Source organism: Xyrauchen texanus, chromosome 5 (genome assembly GCF_025860055.1).
Source record: "Xyrauchen texanus isolate HMW12.3.18 chromosome 5, RBS_HiC_50CHRs, whole genome shotgun sequence".
Classification (NCBI taxonomy): domain Eukaryota; kingdom Metazoa; phylum Chordata; class Actinopteri; order Cypriniformes; family Catostomidae; genus Xyrauchen; species Xyrauchen texanus.
In genome coordinates, this window is record NC_068280.1 from 40,347,495 (window position 1) to 40,368,114 (window position 20,620).

A 20,620-nucleotide genomic window follows, 5' to 3' on the forward strand; every position below is an offset into this window, starting at 1 on the left:
GTGCTGCTTGCCTGGAATTTGGACCTAACGACTGCAGAGTTGTCCTTAGGCCAAAGCACGGGTATATTCCTAAAGTGCTCTCCACACCCTTCAGAGTACAGGTTATATCTCTGGCAGCACTATCGTCTCCAGCAAACGAAAGCGACACTAATTTACTCTGCCCGGTCAGGGCGCTCAGAGTATATTTGGAACGTTCTGCCCCGTTCAGACAGACGGAACAATTATTCGTATGCTTTGGCGGCTGCACTAAAGGTCTCGCAGTTTCAAAGCAAAGAATATCGCGCTGGATAGTGGATGCTATAGCACTGGCTTATGAAGCCAAGGGCCTTCAATGCCCCTTAGGCGTCAGAGCTCACTCTACGAGGAGCATGGCCTCCTCGTGGGCGTGGTCGAGTGGGATACCCATTGAAGATATTTGTGCGGCAGAAGGCTGGGCCTCGCCTTCGACATTTATCAGGTTTTATAACCTACAGGTCCCCTCATGGCATTCCAACATTCTATCAGCCTGACTATAGTATGAACTGGAGTATGTATTTGCTGAGCATTATCTCCTCCCTTATAAGGTCCGTCTCTGACTGACTTAGAGGTTTTTTTATGCATATCAGTAAGTAAAAAAATCAGTACATAAGATATGTGCTGATGTTTTTACAATGAGCGCCCCACCATGCGCCACCTTGGGGCAAAGGCGCTCTGTATTATCCCATTATATAGCTCGCCGTTGGCCGGCTCGTTGAATAATCACTTTGCTTTAAGGCTCAGGCCTTAAAAAAGCCTCTGGCTTTATAGAGCGAAGTCAGCACGCACAGCGTTTTGCATGGTGTTCCCATAGCGTAAGCTACTTACGCAATAGGAGAGACCTCTCGAGAGGGAACGACTCGGTTACTTACGTAACCTCGGTTCCCTGAGAGGAGGGAACGAGTATTGCGTAAGCTGCCGTGCTTGTGCTTGGTCAGTTCGCTTCAGTCGATTGAACCTAAAGAACTCTCATGACAGGGCGCCTAATATATAGCCCTAGCCACGCCCATCTTGGCGGGCTCTGAGCGCGCGAGCGTGAAGCGCGCGCCCATTGGTCGCGCGTTCAGAGTCGCCCCGCCATTGGTTCGAGCAAGTTGCCGCAGCACAGCCAATGACCGAGCTGCCTCACTCATTGCTGTCTGCTGTGCAGCTGCAATACGTTTTACATAAAGACTTCAATATTTCTCGAGAAACGGAGTTTTCCCATAGCGTAAGAAACTTACGCAATACTCGTTCCCTCCTCTCAGGGAACCGAGGTTACGTTAGTAACCGAGTCGTTCCTTTCACATAAATTGTTTCCTCCCGATGATGGTCACAAATATGGCGGCTGCGTGGGAAAATTGACGTCACCGAAACAGGTCAATAGTGTAGTACCTGCACATTATTGCATTTTGATTATCTGCTTCAACCGCAAAATTATTATTTTGGTACTGTTGATTCAGACTATTTAGGTTGATTAGAACAATTAAAATGTGTTCATTCTTTCTGGTTGAATAAACATTAGGATAACCTAACTAAGTGCAATTTAAAACTTAAAGGGATAGTTCACTCAAACATTAAAATTCTCTCATCATTTACTCAACTTCATGCTATCCCAGTTGTGTATGACTTTCTTTATTTTGCTTAACACAAACAAAGATTTGTAGAAGAATATTTCAGCTCTGTAGATCCTCACAATGCAAGTCAATGGGTACCAACATTTTTAAGCTCCAAAAGGACATAAAAGCAGTATAAAAGTATTCAATATGACCAGTGGTTAAATCAATGTCTTCAGAAGGGATATGATAGGTGTGGGTAAGAAACAGATCAATATTTATTTTTTTTGCCGATTCACATTCTTTGAACATATCGCCACCTATGGGGTAGGAATAAGAATGTATAGTTAAAAAAAGGACATCAATATTTATCTGTTTTTCATCCACACCTATCATATCGCTTCTATGGATTTAACCACTTATATGCTGCCTTTATTCACTTGCATTGTGATGACCTACAGAGCTGAAATATTCTTCTAAAAATCTTCAATTGTGTTCAGCAGAAGAAAGAAAGTCATACACATATAAAGTAGTATGGATTGAGGTTAAGTAATTTATGAGATACTTTTTCTTTTTGGGAGAACTATACCTTTAAGTTTTGGGGTAAAAAAAAACCCTTACAATTTCAACGTCAACAAATATTTCGTAATTTTTAAATTCATGACTAAAAATATGCTTTAGATGGTTGGCTGGCACGTTGTTAAAAGGCTTTAGTTTAAAAAAATGGAAAATATACAAAATAGGCAATTTTCTACAAATTAGGCCTACATGTCATCAATTTAAGACGAACATCTTACACACAGTTGTCTTATAAAATTATTTGAATTGATTAATATGTTACATTTTGGATATAGGATATGCTTATTTTGCTAAATGTTTACAGTCATTTGTAATGGTGTTAACAATTTTATGTACTAGTAGGGATAATTTTTATACGCCATGTTCCAACCATGGATCTTATATTTTTATTTATATGCTATATAATTCGTACAATAAGTAAACAAGTGGGTGTTCTTTGAGAAGGCGTGGCATGGATTTGAAGGGAGGGGGAGAAGGGGGCGAGGTGCTGTATCTGAACACGTCCAAGAGAGAGATGGCAACGTCAACACGCATAATGATGAGCCCATGGACCCATCGGAGGTAAACGCGCTTCTTCCTCCCGTTGGTGATCGACCGCTACATATCTGATCAGCTGACATTGATCGCCGCATCCCAATTCAAAAGACCACAACCCAAAGCAGAAGCCAAGAAACATCATTCAAGTGCTCTAGTTTCGGTGTACAGGAGGGACGAGAGGAGACTGACTGCGCTTCTCCGCATCACCCTCCACCTCGCGCTGCCGATTCCCCATCACAATGGCTCTGACCATTTGCACCAGATTCACGGACGAATACCAGCTCTTTGAGGAGCTCGGAAAGTGAGTGCTGTATTTTTTTTTAATGCAGGATAATTTTGTTTCTGTGCTTATGTTGTATAATATGCGCGATTTGCCCCAGAGCGCGTCTGATGTTGCCATGCATGCGAAATGTCATTGTTTATCAGGAACGCGCTGCACGCACAATAGAATGATAAGATTGCGACGCGTCTTCAATTTGACAGCTCCGCTTTTAACTGCAGCGAACGCCTACAATAAGCTTGCCGTGAGCGCTTGGTACATCGGCTGGTGATCTGCCTACCCACATAGCATTTTTTTGGACATCACAGGCGCGCGTTTGTTACGGAACGGAACGTGATGCCCAAAAAGGCTGTCTAGGTTGGCACTTGGCACCGCTCTTGGATACGCTGCCATTGTGACCACCACGTCAGAACGGGGGGGGCGTTGAACATATCTTGTGTGGGGGTGGGACTCGAAAATTTCCCCCCGGAGACAGAAATACTTATGGCAATGCGACAACCGTGCGGACACACATTCCCATGCTGTTAATGATCACGTTGGGGATTCCTTGCGCTGCGTCTGGCAAAGGGGGTGTAGTAGGGGCCACATCAGTTTTCCTTATCTGTATCATACGGGGTTCATTGCCTTAGTTCATTTCAACTGCGATCATGATGAGATATATTTATTCGGACGTGCTGATGCATCTAAACTGACCCGGATTGAGTGTTTTTTAAGCCCACTGTGACCTTAAATGTATAAATCTCCCACTCTTCCCCGTCATTCGCGCAATATCTTGAATCACAGTCCGTACAAAAATATGAAGTTGCCGAAACGTTTCTGCGCAGACGCATAATGTACACTGTGTGCCTGTTTCAGCCTATCTATTTGCGCCACATTTTTATTTCACAAAATAAACATTATCGTTATATTTTATGTTGAAGGCGTGAATAAAATGCATCATTTTGTATGAGAGAGGAGCAAACACTCCATAGGGGGCATTTAAGGTGATGTGTAATTAACCCCCTCATTTCTACTGAGTACACAGATGGATTTGGTGTGTGCATGTGGCCAGTGAATATGCTAAGCATTTTGATAACACCCACGCATGCTCATCAAACACACACATGGATAAACAGCCATGAAAACTGTAGTTGTGTAACCTTGGAAGCGCTCAGGCTGTGCCTCCACGATGGCACAGATTCTGCTCTCAGTGCCATATGCTCTATCTGTTCGGCATTAGGGCCTCATGCCCATTTTTTTCATCACTGTTTCTCTTTCTTCTCTTTTTTCCCACTTCTTCAGGGGAGCGTTCTCTGTCGTGAGGCGATGCGTGAGGATATCATCCGGCCAAGAATATGCGGCCAAAATCATCAACACTAAGAAGCTGTCAGCCAGGGGTAGGTCACAACAGCGTGATTTTTATTTTGTGTGCTACTGTCAAGTGTAAGGCAGGATTGTCCTGAAAATAAAGGATCTGAGTACATTTTATGGAGCGTCAAAGATGGCAACATGCTGATATAAGAGGTATACAACCGGTTAAACTAATGCAAGAGACCGCATCTAGGCCTCATCTGGAACTTTGTGTGTGTGCACTAAGGGATTATACATATGAGAACTACAAATATCCACGTATCAGTCTGGCTGTATATGAGTTTGGATGTATATGTGTCTAGTAGGTTTACTGTTGAAGTGTGTCTGTGTGCACTTATTAAAGCACAATGATAGGTAATGTGTATGTGTGTGCTTTCAAAGGCATTGGCTGGTCTTATCCCCTGCTGGAAAGTGTGGACATAGAACGACCCAGTTCTTTCAGATCTGTCAGGGTAATTGTTGCTGTTGGCCTGTTTGCCTGCAGGCTCGGCTGCTATAGGACAAAACAACCAATCGGCTACCTTCCTACGCTCAGTACAGCCAATCATTTCTCCTCTCACACAGCATCTCTTCTCCTAAGAGCCAAACATATTAGTCATGTGGCCCTATTTTAACCTTTTACCTTGTTGTGGATTTGGATGACAAAATGAGGATATTTTATGGATCGTCAGGCTTGAATTACACCTCCCTCCCTTTTCACCGTGAGGTTGAAATGGACACCTAGATTCCGGGATCAGTGTCACTGCAACAACGAATGCTGGGAAAGTGTTTATAAAATACAGCATCGGGTGGTGTGGCAGTTTATGTTGTATTAATTTCTCTCTCTCTCTCTCTCTCTCTCTCTCTCTCTCTCTCTCTCTCTTATACACAGTGAGCACTGCAGTGCTCTGCTACACTGGATGCTGTTCCATGTCAGAGATGGTCTTAACCTCTTTCCACGATAAGCTCAGGAATTGCGATTATATGAGCAGATTCTATCAGATATAAACGCATAGACACATATAGGCACATGCTCACGAGACACACCCCATTGCTGATGGGATCATGACCCCTAGCCCTAGATTAAGGCAGGCTACAGGATGACCTTTTAGGAGGAGGTGGTTATTGACAGGTCTGTGTCAGATTTATTTAATTTTTTTCACACTGCAATGAATCATATTCTTAATCAGTATATTTGTCTTGTTTTCCAGTAAAAATTCCTTAACATCCTTAGAACAAGATACATTTCCCTGAGAATTTGCATTAAAAATTCAACCTTGTCTCTTAGAGGGAACGTTACTATTACTACATTACATGCTGCTTTCTACGTTTTGAAATGAACACTAGAGGCGTTACAACAACTGTGCGTTTCATTCACTTTCACACAAATCATGGATATTATGGCTGTTTATGACTATATATATTTATATATTTACTAGTCAGTCTTATTTTTCTCTCTATTGCTCACACCTGCTATTCTATTATATCGAAACACTTCACTCTAAATGCATTATTTGAAATACGATACATTTTAACGCTTGTATTACGGACACACCTACATTTACACATGTATTCCAGCATAAATATTTTCCACTCTAGCTCACCTAATAGAGTGTTTGTCTTTGGATTTGGAGACTGAGCCTTGAGTCCAGTCAAGGATGATTGTAGTAAAAGTGAAGTGAAAGTGCAGTAGACGCGACACAAAATCATGTTGTTGCTTCAGAAAATATGCTTGTCATGTTGATTCTGTTAGGTTTAGGCATTGGTTAACTGTAAGGATGTCTGTTTTTTTTCACCTCTCATTTATCATTTAAGACACTGTTTAGGTTAGGGAGGTACGTTAATTAATTAAACCATCTTATATTCACCGTAAAAATCTTGTCTGATTTCAATATAATTTCACCCCCCACTGAACAGTTCACAGAACAGCTTTTGTCTAAATTTAGTGAGGTTAGTGCTTAAATGAAATGACACAAATCTGCCAATGGTGCAAATCAAAATATATTTACCCTATGCACAGTTACTTACCTTATAAATAAATAAATTATTTAATAAATACATGAATTATTCATTTGAGTCTAAATTATTTAATAATGTAGGGAGAAAGAAACAGTGGAACGGTTCAATAGACATTAGTACAGCCAGGTAGTAAATCAGTTGCCATGGGACAACAGTCAATTATTCAGACATTATTTAAGGGATAATGTAGTCAATCTGTCTTTTTTCGCAAAATAAACAGACAGGGTAATCTTGTATCTATTGTAATTTCTATTTGTATAGTGCTTTTCACAACACACATAGTTTCAAAGCAGCTTTACAGCATATTGTGCTGTAATGTCTTAAAAGTCATCATTGTGTGGTCTGATGAAAATGTGATTGTAGGTTATACCTTCATGTCGTTTAGGGCATTTACTTTGTGGATGACACTAGTAATTTTTCCGACAATTGTTTCACTTTTAATTGACTATATCACAATTCCAGTGGGTCAGAAGTTTACATACAAGTTAACTGAGCCTTTAAGCAGCTTGAAAAATTCCAGAAAATTATGTCAAGCCTTTAGACAATTAGCCAATTCGCTTCTGATCGGAGATGTACCTGTGGATGTATTTTCAAACCTTCAAACTCAGTGCCTCTTTTCTTGACATCATGGTAAAATCAATAGAAATCAGCCAAGACCTCAGAAAACAAATTGTGGACCTCTACAAGTCTGGTTCATCTGGAGCAATTTCCAGATGCTTGAAGGTATCACGTTCATCTGTACAAACAATAGTATGCATGTATAAACACCATGTGACCACGCAGTCATCATACTGGTCAGGAAGGAGATGCATTCTGTCTTCCAGAGATGAACGTAGTTTGGTGCAAAAGGTGCAAATCAATCTTAGAACTACAGCAGGGGACCATGTGAAGATGTTGGAGGAAACAGGTAGACAAGTATCTATATCCACATTAAAATGAGAACTATATTGACATAATCTGAAAGGCTGCTCAGCAAGGAAGAAACCAATGCTCCAAAACCAACTACAGTTTGCAAGTGCACATGGGGACAAAGATCGTACTTTTTGGAGAAATTTCCTCTGGTCTGATGAAACAAAAATTTTACTTTTTGGGCATAATGACGATCGTTATGTTTGGAGGAAAATGTGTGAGGCTTGCAAGTCGAAGAACACCATCCCAACCATGAAGCATAGGAGTGGCAGCATTATGTTGTGGGGGTGCTTTGCTGCAGGAGGGACTGGTGCACTTCACAAAATAGATTGCATCATGAGAAAGGAAAATATGTGGATATATTGAAGCAAAATCTCAAGACATCATCCAGGAAGTTAAAGTTGGTCGCAAATAGGTCTTCCAAATGACCAATGAGCCCAAGCATACCTCCAAATTTGTGGCAAAATATCTTAAGGATAGCAAAGTCAAGGTATTGGAGTAGCCATCACAAAGCCCTAACCTCAATCTGATAGAAAATTTGTGGGCAGAACTGAAAAAGCATGTGCGAGCAAGGAGGCCTACAAACCTGACTCAATTACACCAGTTCTGGCCGAAGGAATGGGCCAAAATTCCAGATTGTTGAAGGCTACCCAAAACGTTTGACCCAAGTTAAACAATTTAAAGGCAATGCCATCAAGTACTGGGAATGTGATGAAATAAAAGCTGAAATAAATAATTCTCTCTACTATTATTCAGACTTTTCACATTCTTAATATAAAGCAGTGATCCTAACTGACCTAAGACAGGGAAAGTTTTCTATGATTAAATTACAGGAATTGTGAAAAACTGAGTTTAAATGTATTTGGCTAAGGTGTGTAAACTTCTAACTGTATATATTTGTGTTTAGACCCCCAGTGAGTAAATCAAAGTTGAATCACTGGGGGTAGAATACAGAATGGAAGAAGACAGAATGTGTTGGAGGTGGGTGAAGAGGATAAGATAAGGAATTAGCAAGCAGAAATGCAGTAGACCTGAAAGACCAGATAGTCTTTGTTCATGTCAAGATGGACTGTTAATGTTAATGTTGGATAGGTTAATGTTACAAGGAAGAAGCTTAATTACTAAAAAGACCATAGTCTTTCAGTGCAGATAACTGAGAAAACATCACTCTCCGACCTCTCATCTGACCTCATTCAGTACTCTTGAGCGTTGCAGTGCTGTGCTTAGCTGTACGTTGCATATACTCATTGATTTACTTAACTATGTCATTTAAAGGTAAAGTGTAATTTTTTCAATGATAAAATACTTTCTCCCAGCTTAAGAGACAACTGTAAGTAAGCCATTAGCTAGAATGCTGATTTCCCCTAATTTCCTTACTGTTGCTCTGTGGCGCTATCAAAACTTTAAGTTTGTTTGCAACACTGGCTCAACTAATGGCATGAGTTTGGGGAGGGACTGTTTTTTTTTTTTTCATTCAGAGGAAGATGGGGGGAGCGTTTGAGGAAACCTATTTATAAATCATCTTTATTTTTTCAATTCCCTTTTGGTGACACTTCAGCTGTGATCTGATCCATGAAAACAAGGCTATGAGGGATAGAAGTAATGTGTAATGTGTACCATGAGCAAGTAAAAAAAAAAAAAAAAAAACATTGAAAAAGGGCAGATTAACTGGTGTTGATTCCAAAATGTACAAATAGTTACTCAATGAAAAATACATTTCTGTTTTTTTGTGAGTGAATTTAATGTAAATGTTGTTTATAATTAGTAATAATTGGCTGTTATTAAACTGTATTATATAGGCAATTTTTTGGCATTATATGGGGGATTGGACACTGTGGACTCTCGGTATCAGCATTGACTATTAATAAACCTTTGTTTAGCCTTGCTTTAGGTAATTGAGTTAAGTTGCAAATAATTTAATATAGACTTTCACATTAGTCCCATTAGAATAGATTTTCTTCTTATAACATGATACGTTTTCCAACCTTGCTGTGGACATTTTTAGAATATTGATTGTTTCACATTTCAAAGGTATTTTATTCTGTCTGAGTCATTCTTAGAGAAAGTAAATTGCAGAGCAGTCTGTTCAAAGGCAAATGCAATAGTTCTTGTATTCTTTCACATACTTAATTCATAATAAAGGATTCACAGTAAGGTATGAGGCTGGACATTTCAGTTAGAATACAGACATAGTATTTTATAATATTCTTGGTATTAACAAAGACTTCAAATGATCCCTGTCAGAACTGATTTTCATCAAAGAACATTCACTACCTCTGAATCTCCTTGACCTATGTTGAGTCATTCACTCTTGGGAAGAGAGAGAGTGAGATAGATTGAGAGAGTGAGGGTACAATCACATGTGAGGCTCTGGTGCTGCAAAGCTAAAAATAAACTCATTGGCTTCTCAGACAGCACCTCATACGCCTCCATAGACACACACACACACACACACACACACACACACACACACACACACACACACACACACACACACACGCAGAATAGTTCTTTTCCAATTCCTAGTGAGTTGTCTTCCTAGACAGAATTTTAAGGCATCAGAGGTGGGATCCGTATGTAAAGATACTTCTAAGATACCTCATTTTGGTAAAAATATTAAGCAGTATCACATGCATATTTCAAAGATGGGGCAATTCCAGAATGCATTTCATGATGTGATGAAAAAAATCATACAAAAATTTAATGAAATAACAGTCAAAAGAAATGTTGATTTAAAAAATACTAATATAGACCTATTTCACAGATCGTGATGATGCGTTTCCACCTTATTTAGCAGTGTAAATCTAGCAAACTTTTTTATATGATAATTCTTTTTAAATATTGAGAGTGAGTTTATAACATTATGCTTTGTGTTATATTACCCTGGAATTAATAAAAAAAAAAAAAGAATTACCACAGCTGCGAGGGGGTTTCGATTATGGCTGCTTAGAGAGTGACAATAAATTTGTCATCTTCTCCCATCTGACTGTCTTAATCCACCACTCTCTATTTTTTCTTCTTATGGAAAGAATTTAAAATGTAATAGTGGATTTTTTTTTTTTTGCTCTTGGAGTAAAAATTATATTTGCTGTGGTCTCCCATTCATACGTTTACTTCCACGTTCCAAAATCCGGAGTGTGACGTAATTCAGTTCTGAAAAGCTTTTATAAAAACAGTTAATTGTAATTCAAAATGAAAATGTCACACAGCGTTTACATGTGCTACACATTTATTTTACTTATTAGAGTATCATGCCATTAGCTTTTTTGTTACATTGTTGTCAGATTTTATTGCTGATTTGAAATGTGTTATTTAATTGTAATCTTGGCTAATTGTTTTGGAGATTTCAGTTTTTCCTCTATATTCAAGTAGATGTTCTATATCAATTGAAAAACTGCTGTCAGAGGTGTTATAAATATGACCGCCAAGTGAATTTTTGTACTTTGACCAAACTCTATTGAAATCAATTGCAAGACTGCATGAATCAAGAAGAATGCATCCCCCTGATTACCTATATACTGTATATAGTTGATGGTTGTCTGATATGTTGGTCCATACGCCTTCTCCCTCTCTCTGATTAGGCTATGTGCAGAACTAGTAGGTCAGTGCTCAGACTGTGTTGTAAAGCACAGATAAAACTCAATGCCCACTTTAATAAACTAGGCCATAGAATTCTAAGGAGAGATGGCTAGGCCACTTTTAATTAGACACATTCACTCAGTTTCCTGTCCCTCTCTTTTTCACTCTTTGACCAGCGTTTCAGATTCTCTAATCTAATGTCTGTGGGCTTTAACTCACAGGAGAGTCTATGGACTTGTGGAGTTATAGGGTCACTTGCCTGAAGAGAACCAGAGGTCTTGCTTCTTCTGTCTCTGACACTTAAACAAAAGGAACTAAACACCCTCATAATTTGCAGAATAGCCTGTGTAATGTTTCATCCCATCCTATGCTTCCATATAGAACTGAATGTTCTGTTCTATGCTCTTGTCTGTGCAGTTGCAGACGTACATCCTTAGTATCCTGTACTGTGCATGAGCACTGCATGTGTGCACTCAAAGGGACATTTAATCCAAAAATTTAAATTATGTCATCATTTACTCAACCTCATGTGTTCCAAACCCGTACGACTTTCTTTCTTTTGTGGAAAACATAAGGAGATCCTAGGCAGAATGTAAGCCTTACCATTTACTTTCATAGTATGGAAAAAGATGCAATGACAGTGCATAGTGAATGAGGCTGTAAAATTGCAAAATATCTTCTTTGTGTTCCACAGACAAAAGAAAGTCTAATGGGTAAATTATGTAAATGTAGAATTGTAATTTTTGGGTGAACTATGCCTTTAATATGCCTGCAGTCAAGATATGGTACATACAGTTACATTTTAATCAGTTTAAATGATTGTTAGTATTCTCCACAAAGGAATTGCAAATTTGATATGACTGAAATATTTGCGATATTTACTATTCATGGACACATTCATTGGAACATTTAATTAAATAGAAATAGATAATAGAAACAATAGAAAATTGCATGGATTTTATGTACGTCAACATACAATGTCTGCCAAATTTCAGATGGAAAAGCAAAGTCCATTTGAAATTGAATTTCCAATGTCTCATAAGTTACCACAATGCCGTACTGAAATATATTTTGGTTGACTCCTATATAGAGAAGAAAAAAACACAACCATAGCCTAAATAAAAGTGTTATGATTAGGGCTGGCAATCGATTTTTTTTTACTCTAATTAATTACATGGTGTCCCGATTAATTAATAGCGATTAATCGCATATACAAATATTTGCTGAGAAAGCCCCTTATATAAAAATAATTCAATATATAATGATTATACATATTTATATCAATATATAATTATACATAGTTATCTTTAAATATTTATCTTATATATATATATATATATATATATATATATATATATATATATATATATATATATATATATATAATAAAAAATATTCAGATAATTAAAATGCATTACATTCTTGTAGCAGAAGAGTTAATCATTGATAAGACAATACAAAAAGCGGCTTTAGAATACAATGTATTGTTTACTACCATATTATTGATCATAAGTCAATCATTGGCACACAGTTCATAGCAATCCATTTCACAAGTGAATTTGTCAATCAGTTGGAGATTTATTATGTGGGCTTGTTTAAGGGCCTGTACATTTACACCTGCCTCAGATGTCTCAGGTGAGTTGCGTCATAAACATAAAATGTTTAGGTCACTGTGTCAAGTTAAATATAGTTTAATTCTCAATCTTTGATCACATCTTGAGATCCCTTAGTTCGAATTTGCACTCCTTCAAGTTTTTTGAGTGCAAGAACGTAACGCAAGTTGTGTTGTTCTGCCTACTGAAATGTTTTGTTCACTGTATAAACTGTGCATTGCTCATACAGCTGAAATTTCACTTACTGCCCTCTGGAGTAAACAGGTGGTACTAGAAGCTTGCATTTGTCAGGAATCTTCCTTATTATGGTCCGGGGGTATTGCGATTAATTGCGTACATTTTTTTAACACATTATTTTTTGTAAAATTAATCGCACTGAATTAACGTTAAATCGACAGCCCTAGTTATGAGTTTCAATAATGTCTTTAAATATTGTTTAGGAAACTATTATAGAATTATTGTCTTACAAATTACACCAAAGCAATGCATAGGCTACTGTCATTTAACATCATAACATTGTTATTAATGACACTTGTGGCCATTAAATGAACTGAATCCAGCTACCTTTTGCACATGCTCATGCACACACACTCCATAGGGACACAAGCGTTGATAGAGGCATCGCATAGACGGCACTCTAGCTTGCAAAATGGTGTTCCTTATAGACTGAGCCAATTCTGGCTTTTGCACTTTGCTCCGTTCAGGGTCATGTACATGTAGGTTCCACAGCTTTGGCTGGGGATGCCAAATCGTGCCATGCCCTTGAGAGAGCAGATCCCTCCTCAGCAGTATTTCCCTTGGAGGTCCACCTAATATCTCCATAATTTCCTGAAACCATGGCTGGTTGGGCCATTTTGGCGCAACCAACAGAACCGTTTCCTTGTCCTCTTGGACTTTGCTGATGACTGAGTGGAGGAGACATACCCGGGGAAAACCTATTTGCATTTCGTAGCCTGTCTCTGCGGTGGCAAATAGGTTGACTTCCGCTTTGCTAAACATTTCACAAATCCTCATAACCGTCTGAGGATGAAGTCTCCATTGCCCCACCATCGGTCCCTGGTGCGACAGCATGTCCACTCTGCAGTTCAGATTGCCCGGAACATATGACACATGCAGGGAGAGGAGGTGGCACGTGTTCCGCATGAGGAGGTGTTGCACCAGGCTCATCATTGGTAGTGATAGAGTGCAGCCCTGGCGATTTATGTACGTTACCACTGACATATTGTCAGACCGAGTCAGAACATGATGATTCACTATGTCAGAATTAAAATTTTTCACCACTAAAATTAAACTGCTAGTATTTCCGAGCAGTTAATGTGCTGAAAGCCAGGCGTCCATTACACAGCACACCCCGACCCGTGTTGGATGCATCCTTAATCACCACTTTTCATCTGAAAACCTGACCCAGAATCACACCCTGTTGATAAAGGTTTGGAGCTGTCCATGATGCTAGAGCAGGTAGTCATGGGGACACGCACGCACCCACGATGCCAGGCGTGACTTACTACATGGTGTTTGAGCCAGCACTGGAGAGGTCTCATGTGTAAAAGACCTAACGGTATGACGGTGGATGCTGCTGCCATAAAACCCCAGCATTTTCTGAAAGGAATTCAGTGGAAATGCTTTCCCCAGTTTGAACTGAGACAGTGGTGAATGGTATGTACGTGTTCGCTCATGAGGGTGCGCATGCATGCTCCTGTTGTCAAGTCGAACCCCCAAAAAGGAGATTTGCTGGCTGGGAGAAAGTGTGCTTTTCGCCCAGTTGACATTGAGACCCAGGCTGTTCAAATGTTGAAGTATCAAGTCCCTGTGCTTGCATAGCAGAGCCTCTGAGCGGGCCAGTAATAGCCAATCGTCGAGGTAATTCAGAATGTGCATGCCGTTCATCTTCAAAGGGCCGTGCGACATATCGGCACATTTAGTGAACGTGTGTGGGGCCAGAGACAATCTGAAGGGAAGGACTTTGAATTGGTTTGTCATCCCTTCAAACGCAAATCTCAAGAACAGCCTGCAATGCGGTACAATTTGGATATGAAAGTATGCATGCTTTAGATCTATAATAGATCTATCTACAGCGGTGAGGCTGAGAGACTTCTTTGCCAGAAACTAGAGGGAGCGGGTGAATCTTCACTGCAGGCACTGGACTCAGGCAAAGGATGTCCTGATGCGGCTGCAGAGAATCCTGTCCGCTGAAGGGTGTCCATCAAAGGCGAAGAGTGGGCTGATCAAGATGAGATTATCTGTAATAGTCAAGACGAGACAATATCGATCTTGAAGTAAGAAATTCTGAAGAAATTATGTTTGATCATCTGCTTATATAGGGAAAATGCTCCTAAAGGGGTGGAGCTCAAACATGATTGCCAATAACAAGATTGGTGCTATGATACAAGTGCTTCAACTAGGTCATGGAAAAGGGATTTTCCCCATAGTGTTTAAATGCAATGTTGAGTGAACTGAATCGATAGGGAACAAGCCCCCTCTGCCATTGATCAAATAAATAAATAGATAGTTCAGGCCCAAACTCGCACCATTATACACATCATAGTTGCTGCGTTGGGGGGGTCTGACTGCTCAAACAGCAATATTTAGTATATATTATAGGGGTTGTGAGGCGTGGTGGGAAAGTGCGTGCGCTAGGCGATCGTCTGTGTTCCACGACTGCTATCGGGTCATTGAAATAGCGTATAACGTATGAGGGAGTGCAGCCGGTGGAGTTTCTTGTGCCCCCCTAGGGAGTTGGTGTCCTATGCAGACTGCGTAATATGCATATAGGGAGCAGCATACTGTAAGTGATTTTTGTATGGGAGGTGTTATCGTTAACTGCACACATTGGAAATTATTCCAATATTTGGCAATCAAATGTATGTAACGTATTCATTATTGATAACTTTAGTACTGTATAAATGTTGCATGAGGGCGCTTTGTCACACTTCTCTGCCCTCAGAAAATATACAGTATTTGAAATTATATTAAAAATATTGATTTAATTCAAATAAAAAAATATATGATTTCAAGCTTGATTACACTTCCTAGTGCTTGACACATGTGCAGAGCACTAGATGAGATTGTAGGAAGTGTATTTGAGATTGAAATCATGATCATGCTTAGAGACTGCAATGGCATGATGTACAGTGAATAAGGAAATACATTTTGGTCTGTTCTCACCCAAAACCAACTGGATACTTTTATGCTGAAAGGCCTGATCAGAAGTGACTGCAACAATTTACAATTGTATCTGAATTGTGTTAAACAAGTAAACGCAATTGCAAATACAATTAGTAATTATTTTTGATATCTGTGTGGATTGTACTTCTACTAGACAATACACCTTAATTACACATTAATAGCATATTAACTACAACATTGCTGTTGATATATTGTTACTGTTTCTTCTTTTCTAACGGGTGCTGTATCTGGGTGATAAAGAAGTTACTGGGTAAATTTGTTCTCTTTGGTCTGAAAATGGGCAGCTGGGTGCAGATCAGAAGATTGTGAACCTTGTTATTTATTTATCAAGCATGATTGCTTTAGCCAAGTCAAAGGACTAGGTCTGGCCATTCATTTTAGAGGTTTATTGCTTTTAAACTCTATCTCTCTCTCTCTCTCTCTCTCTCTCTCTCTCTCTCTCATGATCTCAAATCTCTCATTAATCTCATGGAAAAGCAGCACAAAACATGAAGGAATACTCTCACACACAGCTTCACGCACACACATACTGCTGCAGTGCGGAAGGCTTCAGATAGCAAGTAAAATAGAGAACAGCAGAGAAAAGAGGGGAGGAGGCAGGATTCTCAAATGTAGGCCTTTCATGCAACTGACCGGGCAGCATTAAAAACATAATGTACTGCACACACTGCTGTTCTACTGACAAGCCTAATTCATATAGTCCACCATGCACTACTGTACAAACATAACTGCTGTCATCCTGTTTGTCACACGTATTCAAACCATTGTTGATGGTATGGAAGGATCTCTGAAGTAACACAATGATTGATTGCCCTAGTGTTTAGCCTTGTAAACACAAAATGTGCGTGTCTGTATATCAATCAATTAATCACTCAATAAATCCATCCATCCATCATTGCCTTCTCTTTATGCATCAAAATTCTGTTAATAGTATTTTTTAAGATTTTTCATTTATGTCCTAAATATGAAGTATCTAACTATTACAAATAATTACAGTATGTATGCGTAGGTACATGTGAGTATGTTTACTTTAAATATAAAAATCTATAATCTCTGGCTACTGCAACTCTTGTTTCATTGCTGTTGTCAATATTGAACGTGTAATTATTTATATGCTGGTAGTTATTGGTCCAGAGTCAAATTAATATTGACATTGTTAAGTGTTTGAATATTTCAGCTGCCTTAGTGTAGGTCTGAGCATTTCTTGGGAATGCACACATGCATTTTCATTAGTACTATGATATTTAAATATAAAACACTAGGGAAAAAAGTTAATAGTTTAACCACGATTAGATGGTCCATAATGGTCATGGATCAATAGGAATTAAATATTGATTAGTGATGTTACTTCTGTAAGGTGACAGAAGATTGTGTCTAAGTTTGGTGTGGAACTTTTTAGAGTTGTGCTGTAATTGCAAGGGTTCTATGATCCAGATGGTTCTGCTATTTGCATGCAGGGCTGGTTCCACTGCAGAGAGGAAGAGAGGCCTTTGCGTTCTGATTGGTGGAGGAGTTGCTAGACAACAGATGTCTGGTCGGTTGGTAGGGGGACTACCTGTGGAGCTGGGGGGTAGTGGGGGGAGATTATTAGTTATAAAAAGAGAGAGTTGTGGGGGACTGAAAGAAAGAAGAAAAAAGAACCTTATGAAACAAAATAGACTGATAACCCTAAGCTACTGTAATACCCAATGAACTCAAATATACAGAGGCACATTCGTAAAAATTCAAAGATTTGAGCTAATGTGAATACTACTTTTTCAAACCCTCATCGCCCTCCCAACCTAATTTGTTCTCTTATGTCTCTTACACACTACACAACTTTCAAAGATGTCGGATCGTAGTACCATTCAGATTACACAACTGTCTGTCTTGTCATGGAAGTCGTAGCATTTTTAAATTACACGATGAATCGTCGACAGGGGTCACAGACGACTCTGCCTGGACTCCAGATTACATTTCACAACAGAGTACAAGCGAGAAGTGATACGAGATAAAAAAAACAAATGCATGATCATATGTTATGCATTTCAGAATATGATGTTTATGTTTTTAATAATATATTTTATTGGTTACAATATGAAAAAGTACCTCTTACTGAAAAATCTACCTATTAGCTTACCTGACTTTCTAAGAGAATTGGCAATTTCTCTTCAACTCTTCTCTTTCTCCACCCGGTTGTGGTTCAGTTCAGAGGAAATAGAGGAAATCCTGCCAATGTTCCACAAATATTTCCATTTCTTTGGTCCAATGAGGCTTTCTTGTTACCATAGCCCTGCTAGTTGGTGTTCTGTTGCAGGTACATCAGGACTCCTCCCACTTAAACTTCCCGTTCCCATTTCTTGCTCTCTCTCATTGGCTGTTGGTCAACGCTGCAGTTGTATTTAGTCAAAAATGTTTCACAATGCACGATTTGGAATGGCAGACAGGTCCAGATATTTAACATTCTAGATATCTCACTGACATCGGCAATGCCTCTGCAATGTGTCAGCGATTGCGTCTTTGTTAGTTTATACATTGCGATTGTCATTCACAACTATAAATCAGCTTTAACTATGTCTACATTCAGAATAGCCTACTACCACACTACCCCTAGTATTTTTACAGTATGCATATTTAGCACAGCATGAAAATGAGCTTTATACATGGCATTCCCAGATGTAACTGAGCAATATAATTTGCTTGATTTGACCTTCCATTTCCAATGTGATAAATGAGCTGGAAGAAATTTTAACCATGTTTTTAATATATCCTTCTTGACTCATTCTTTGATTAACTGCCAAGATTTAAGGCGTTTTAGCACAAAATTGGATTTAAAATCCAAAATAACCTTTTCAATTTCTAAGATGATAATTGGATGGTATTTGTTAAATTTAACATGCAACAAGAGATCAGGTTACAACAATGTATAACAAATACCTTAGTGGTATTAATTACCATTAAACTGTATAATTGACCGTTGTCTTAAGCAACTGATTTACTACATAGTTATGTTTGTTTCATGACTCTTGTCTAACTTGTCTTGCATAATAAATTTTTTTCAACTTATATACATTTTTCATTTTCATTAATTTATTGGGTGTGTAGCTGTGTTTAAAAAGCACCAAATTGTCCAGTCAGCCAGTTATTATTGCAAAATAAAATAAAATAAAACCTTTCTGGAATGATGCGAACCCTAGTTCCTGAAACAAAATTTGCTCTCTTATTTATGATTATATTTGCCTTTACTTTGTCATTATTATAGTTTTTCTCAATCGCTTTGGCCCAATTCTCAAATGAGAATAATGTTTTTCAATACAATAAATTCAAATCTCTAAACAATTAGTTTCTTGTTCACACCAGATTAATATTTCTTAATCATTTAAGCAATTGCACGTGTTTTAGCACACATGTGCAAAAGAGTAAGTACAATTGTCTATAATTTGCAAAATAACTAAATGCACATGGCTTGCTGATCAAAACTGATTTGTTGATTCTCAGTCAAATTGCCATACTCTTCACAACTTCTAAATATTCTTTCATTGTCTGAGCCATCACTTCCAAAATGATCCATTCAGTTATCAAATCTGTCAGAAATACATGTATATTCCATAAATATCTATGACATGGAATATTTGTGATGTCTGCTAAATCTCTGGCTAGGCTAGTAAGAGCGACAGGATGCCCACCAAGAAGATGGGAACTTGTAGTGTTATACTGTGAGGAGGTACAATTTATAGTTTTTTTTTACAGAACTACTGCAGGTTTTTTCATTGTTGCTGTTTTTTTTTTTTTTTTTTAAATATGTGAAAATTGAACTGGAACAGGAAATTGAATTTTCTGTTTACATGTAACACATTGCTACAAAAATACATTTTACTGTATACATACAAATGCGCATATCCTTTTTCTGTGTACTACAGTATTGTACAGTATTGAGTTTCCCCAGTAAACTTTTATCTTTTGTTGTATCGGTATCTAAAAAGCTCTGTGTGTTACACAATAGCATTCAACTAGACAAAACGTTCATTCTTGTATAGTACAGTAAGCAGTCAGGGTCAACAAAAAGTAGAACAAAAATGAAATTTGTACATAGCAAACATTTCCAGGGTTGCTGCATGGTGAAAAAATATTTTGACCAGTATGGATCACAGATGACAAAAAATAAATAAACTATTCATTTTGGTGGCAATGGCCCATTTACTGACACAATAACTAGGTTTTGAAACATGAATTCAGTGTTTTGGGTGAGTTACTACATTTTTCAGACATGCAATAGAGTTGTGATGTCCCATAAAACAATTGTGACAATTGCATTTACAGTTTCGAGAATGTTAAGGCTGTTTAAAAAAATGAGCCAAAGTGATTGAGAAAAACTGTATTCAATCTTTTTTCATTTCAGATCCTTTAAATTTATACATTGGATTTGTGTTTTTCCAGCTTGCGAGTTAACTTTAGTAGGTTTTTATATCAGATTAGTACAGAAGAGAGAAGAGAGCATGTGGTTATTTATAGTGTTTTGCAGGTCAGGGTGCCATCTGCCCAGCATATATGCTCACAAGCTTCAGCGCACTATCCCCTGGTGGTTCATCAAAGATCTGCAGACTTTTTTCAGCATAGAACTCTCAACAAGACTGTTTATGAGATGGAATGTTCTGTTTCTTCCTTCTGTGATCTAAACGCTCACTGAAAGAGTTATATATGTGATAAAAGTCTGTTTCATGAACTGATCTGCCTGTGGTTTAGATTAAGTTGATTTTTCATTGCTTAAAATGTGTCCATGTTGGGTATTATCTCAACAAATCTGTTTTTGAACTCCATTTCAGATCACCAGAAGCTGGAGAGAGAGGCCAGGATTTGCCGTCTATTGAAACACCCAAATATTGGTAATGAAAGACATTATTTATCAGAGATTTGTATTATGCCGACTAAAGATGAGGAAATGATAGAGACCAATTCTCTTTGTAGTGCGACTCCATGACAGCATATCGGAGGAGGGCTTCCATTACCTAGTTTTTGATCTGTGAGTATATCACTATATAACATGTCATTAAAGGGATAGT

General features: G+C 38.4%; 1 protein-coding gene across 10 annotated transcripts in view; it reads left to right on the forward strand.

Annotated features, from left to right (window-relative positions):
- Window positions 1-2,642: 2,642 nt before the first annotated feature.
- Window positions 2,643-20,620, forward strand: part of LOC127643717 (calcium/calmodulin-dependent protein kinase type II delta 2 chain) — a 49,022-nt gene continuing 31,044 nt past the window's right edge. For all 10 annotated transcript variants that reach the window (XM_052126545.1, XM_052126550.1, XM_052126551.1 and 7 more), the window contains exons 1-4: window positions 2,643-2,967; window positions 4,228-4,322; window positions 20,384-20,443; window positions 20,526-20,580. In XM_052126545.1, the coding sequence (XP_051982505.1) occupies window positions 2,906-2,967; window positions 4,228-4,322; window positions 20,384-20,443; window positions 20,526-20,580 (272 nt within the window). In that variant the 5' untranslated portion in view covers window positions 2,643-2,905. The remainder of the gene's footprint in view (window positions 2,968-4,227; window positions 4,323-20,383; window positions 20,444-20,525; window positions 20,581-20,620) is intronic.